Below are 4,912 nucleotides of genomic sequence, written 5' to 3' on the forward strand. Positions count from 1 at the left end.
TCTAAGTGGGTGAGGGCTGTGAGGACCACAGAAGATATGGCATCCTCTGTGGATCGGTTCTTCCTGTACTGGTATGGGTCCACACTGACGTCGATGCAGTCCTTGATGTGGGCCATGACCAGTCTCCGGAAGCACTTCATGACTATGAAGGGTGAGGGCTGTTGGAGGGAGGTGTTGAATATGTCTGTCAGCACTTTGGGGAGCTGATGTGCACAGGTCCCCAACATCATCTGTTCATCCATCTATCTATCTATCTATCTATCTATCTATCAAGGTTGAAGGCACATGAAGCAGAGTTCTTGTATCTGGCACATAGTTATTCGGTGGCAGTGTTTGTGAGTCTACATTTTGTTTTTACTGTTGCACCTTTCAAATAGACATTAGACATAAAAGTGTGCATAAAAATGTAACAACAGGCAAAATAAAACATTGTTAAGTGGAACAAAACATCAATACAGTTAAAAATGTCATCAAAATCTCAATTAAAACCAGGAAAGACTTTCCAATAACATTATGTTTTAAGTAGAGTTTTAAAGGACTCCAGATGTGGCGGGAGAGAAGTGTCTGTTGGTTCTGGACCTTCATCCTGAGGGGAGGGGGGTAAACAGTTCATGAGTGGGGTGGGAAGAGTCTTTAATGATGATAATTACCAGGATGTCACAAACAAGAGAATCAACAGAAACATGGGGCCTTGTGTGTGGGGCCTATTTGAACAGAACATCTCTGGAAGCTATGCACTTCTTATTGTTCATTGTCAGAAAATAGTTTTTAATGACTGAATTAATTGAGTCTGTAGATTTTCTGTCTCTTACTTGTACTGACTGAACCTTGACCTCCTGTTGATCACTCTTCAAATCTGTTTCCTGTCACAGAAAGAAGATGATCTGTAGGACCCTGCTGGTCATCACTTTGACCTCAATCATTTTTGGTAAGTTTATAAAATCAATTTATTAAGAATGAAAGATAAACACAGATATAAAGATAGATTTTGTTTTGTTTTTTATTCTGTCATGATCTGTTTTAACATTTGAACAATTGAAGTTTGAACATTTGTTTTCTGTCCTTTATCTGATGCAGTCAAAATATGAATCAATCCAGTCAACAGTTCACCGACCAACCTGCATTAAATCGTCAAAATACAAGAAATGACAAAACAGAAATCTCTATAAATGTTTAAAGATTCTCAGGTGTTACAGTTCTCAGCCTCTCTGCTCTTCTTGTTTCTTCTCTAGTTTCCACAATAGTAACATTTGAAGTCAATGTGACACAGAGCTTCTATCAGGCAGAGGAGAACAACAACATCACCCTGGAGTGGAGGTTCACAACCAGAACTGACAAAGCCTTGGAATACCTTTTAATCTGCTGTTACCTTGTAACTGACTATAAAGTTATATTTGAGGTATTTGATGGTGCTGAAGTCCCAGAGTCCCAGGATGAACAGTTTTTAGGTCGAGTCCAAAATGACAAAGACGGCCTCAATGAAGGAAGAATCAGAATTCAAATATCCAGACTCAGGACCAGTGACTCAGGCAGATACAGGTGTGAAGTGAAAACAGATTATGGTAACGACGGTGACACCTGTCAACTCAATGTCACAGGTAAATATGAATGAATAAATAGATGTCAATAGAATCCTCTTGTTTAGAATATGGTCACCACTGTTGTCTTTATTCTTTACAGATGCTGATCAGCTCCAAACTCATACACCAACTTTGAGTCCTGATTCAGAGAATTCAGAGAGTTGGAGAAGGATCGGTCTCTACCTGGGAGCAGCAGCAGTGTTACTGGTCGTCTTCAGTGTTACGGTTTTACCTATTTTCAGAATGCTTTTCAGGCCAGGTTTCAGCAGCTCACACCTGAAGGTCAAAGCACACTCCTCTGAGGACCTGAGAACATTTTAGCCAGAAGAAGACAGATGGTTTGAAAAAGGAGTCATGGTCTACATCTATGTCAAATTAGAAAACCTCTCTCTGAACAGAGGTGCTGGACTGAGATATAACCTACCATCAAACTACTAAAAAGCTGGAACATCTGTCCTTAAAAAGTTTCATCCCAGAGTTTTTAGAGCACCATTCACTGGAGAAAGAGGACAGAACCAAAACTGTTTCCTTCAACTACAGGTGTTGTTAACAGACACTTTTTCTTTAAGAATCATATACATACTAGGGGTTGTACAGACTAGTCGACTTCAGAGAAGCATCCTAGAAGACACGTGAGGAGTCCAGTGGGTCCCATACTACCGTGACATGTCAGTCCTGAAATACAACTAAACTACTACTGCAATGTATCTGAAAAGACATCCAATAACACTAGCAGAGGAACGGTCCAAATCCTCCAGACAACAACTAACCACGTCCTCTGTCGTGCAATAACAGAGAGAAGGAGGCTGCACATCAACTATTTGATGGTGAGTTTCAGATCCTGGTGTGATCCAACGCAAGTTCCTCTATCTGACTAGTTGGTGGTATAGTGGAGCAGTGACACTGCTCTGGAAACAGACATCATCATCAGACATCATATTCTTCCTCGCCTGCGGTCACAATAAAATATGAGGTAACTATAGTGTTAGAGAATAATTTCTCTTGCCTATGTGTAGTTAATGTTAGACTACTGTTGGGGTCAGTTATCTGCCCTATTTTCTCTTTGAGGAACATGCCAAGGCCATGGTCTCTTTTGGCGTCTTCAATCTCACTGTCTGGCTGTCAACAGACACAGCTGTAGAGTTGGATGATAACATCCTCCGTCACTGTCTGACAATTTGTGTTTCCTAGTTGGTGTGAGTCCTTATCTTCACATTTATGTTCTGTAGCCAATGGGATATTGACACATCTCCCCCTGCCTCGGTCCACCTTTCTAGTATAAGAATCTGAGTTCACTGTTTGTCCCTTAGAATTTGAGGTGATGACGAAGCTTCTGTTCTCCTCGATCGTGCCTACTCCTCGATCGAGCCTAAATAAACTCCTTCAGCCTAAGACATACAAGACTCTGGTACTTCTTCTTCTTCATCGGTATCACCATAAATTCCTCCCTAACATATAGTACCATCTTTAGTAACTCAAAGCTGCCTGTGGGAGAGAAACGCTCATCACTGTGTTTAAAATCATTTCATCCAGTTTCAGTATCAAAAACAGTCAAAAATAGAGTAATCTATTTATTTGTTTTGTTATTCAGTGCAGTGAAGAATGTAGACTTGTAAACTAGGGAAACAAAACAACCCGTTCCCAAACATGGTTCCACAAAAGAGAGCTTTTTATATATTTATCGCTGTGCATTATACATTTCTTTATACACAAATACCTGTTAATGATTTTTGTGATTATATGTATATGTCACTGTATATATGTATGGTCTGTGGAATACATATTTGTTTTCTCAGTACTGTTTTTTGTATCTGTCTATATCTGTTGGTGCAAGTCAGTGAAACCTATTTGGTGTTTAACTTTAAATGACAATAAAAGAAATTTCTAAGTCTGATGAATATGCAGCAACTACATGTGAGAAGAATGAAGATCAGGAATTTAAATGAGCTTTATCTGAGAATTAACATCCTTGATTTAACGTTACCTGATTACGTTACCATCATTCTCCAGGTCACAGTCTGACATGGAAGACAATTCTCCAAAGTTATTCTCAGTCTGCCACTTTTCAAAAGTGACCAACTGCTGTTTGACCACATAGTGGCGCCAGAGACACACAGACAGACTTCCAGCAGACAGACTTTTGACAACTAGTGTATGCCGACTCCCCTGCCTCTCGCCCAATGACAGCTGGGATAGGCTCCAGCAGACCCCCGTGACCCTTAACAGGACTAAACGGGTATAGAAGATGAATGAATGAATGAATGAATGTATGCCGACTGTCAGAGAGTTGGGGAACTCCCAATAGCAGCGTTACTGGTCGTCTTCTGTGTTTTACTTATTTTCAGAAAGAATGAAGATAAAACCTCAGGAATCTGTCTAGAGACCCCTCCTCCATCAGAGTGAGCATCAAACCTGAGACCTGAGTTATATCAAGACGCTAATTCATTTTTAAATTTAAATACCAAGTCAAACATTTGCATTATTTCGACAACTAAATAGTACAACATCCACAATATCATCATTTTGATCATTACAAGCATCCACCAGGAATGATCTAGGCTTTATGGGAGCACGGCAAAGAGTAATTTAATGTCACTCAGAGATCGCTCAAAGTCATTTGGGATACTGTAAGTTCAACTGGTAGAAGGTTCTCTGGTTCTCTGATGAGATATGAGTTATTCAGGCCATCAGACTAGAGTTTTGCTGCCATGTCCCTGTGAACCCCCACTGGTCTTGCAGTGGAAAGTTCAAGTGTCTTCAGCTGGTGCTTGGGCTTAATGAGTCCTAACGGCCACACCTGAGAAGATGTGGATAAAAGGCGTAGCTGGAGAGGCTTAAAGAGAGGACACTACTTTCTTTAGCTCCAGAAGCATGGCTGAAGTTTAACACAGTGGCAGCAAGAGGCACCACAGACTTAAACAAATACAAAACCACAGGTGTCTGCAGGTGCTTGTTGTTTCCTGGACATGTTCTCTATCTCACCTCACAAACTGTTTATCTCAATAACTTTGTTATGGTTACTGGGAAGAGCTTGCAAAAATAAAACTGTATAAAATTAGAATGAATTAATGAGGTTAAAAGATGAATGTCCCCAACACTCAACATTACATATATAAATTGCAATGCACATTGCAAACATGATTTATTTTTATTTTTTTTTATAAACAATAGCATTATATAAAATTTGAAAAACGTCTGATCAACCATTTCTCTCTGTGTACCTAAATTATGTAATATAACCACCATAAAAGACACCTGAATATCTTTCAAAAAACTTCCTGGAGCAAGTGATCTACCACTGAGCTACATCCTCTCTGCAACCGCCTCAGACT

At 39.9% G+C, this 4,912-nt stretch overlaps 1 protein-coding gene across 1 annotated transcript; it reads left to right on the top strand.

The window, feature by feature from the left end:
* Nucleotides 1-877: 877 nt before the first annotated feature.
* LOC311503861 (uncharacterized protein) lies at nt 878-4,682 on the top strand. Its single transcript, XM_084566760.1, has 3 exons — nt 878-928; nt 1,233-1,598; nt 1,681-4,682. Exons 1-3 carry the CDS (start codon nt 880-882, stop codon nt 1,899-1,901), a joined length of 636 nt encoding a protein of 211 aa, XP_084422886.1. The 5' UTR covers nt 878-879; the 3' UTR covers nt 1,902-4,682.
* Nucleotides 4,683-4,912: the final 230 nt, after the last annotated feature.

The sequence above is a fragment of the Chelon labrosus genome, assembly GCF_963514085.1.
Source record: "Chelon labrosus genome assembly, chromosome: 18".
NCBI lineage: Eukaryota > Metazoa > Chordata > Actinopteri > Mugiliformes > Mugilidae > Chelon > Chelon labrosus.

Excerpts from the sequence above, each read along its gene's own strand:
- LOC311503861 (XM_084566760.1), top strand. The coding sequence starts at position 880 with ATGATCTGTAGGACCCTGCTGGTCATCACTTTGACCTCAATCATTTTT. Across the intron at positions 929-1,232 it reads TTTGACCTCAATCATTTTTG|TTTCCACAATAGTAACATTT; the intron begins GTAAGTTTATAA and ends TTTCTTCTCTAG. Across the intron at positions 1,599-1,680 it reads CTGTCAACTCAATGTCACAG|ATGCTGATCAGCTCCAAACT; the intron begins GTAAATATGAAT and ends TATTCTTTACAG.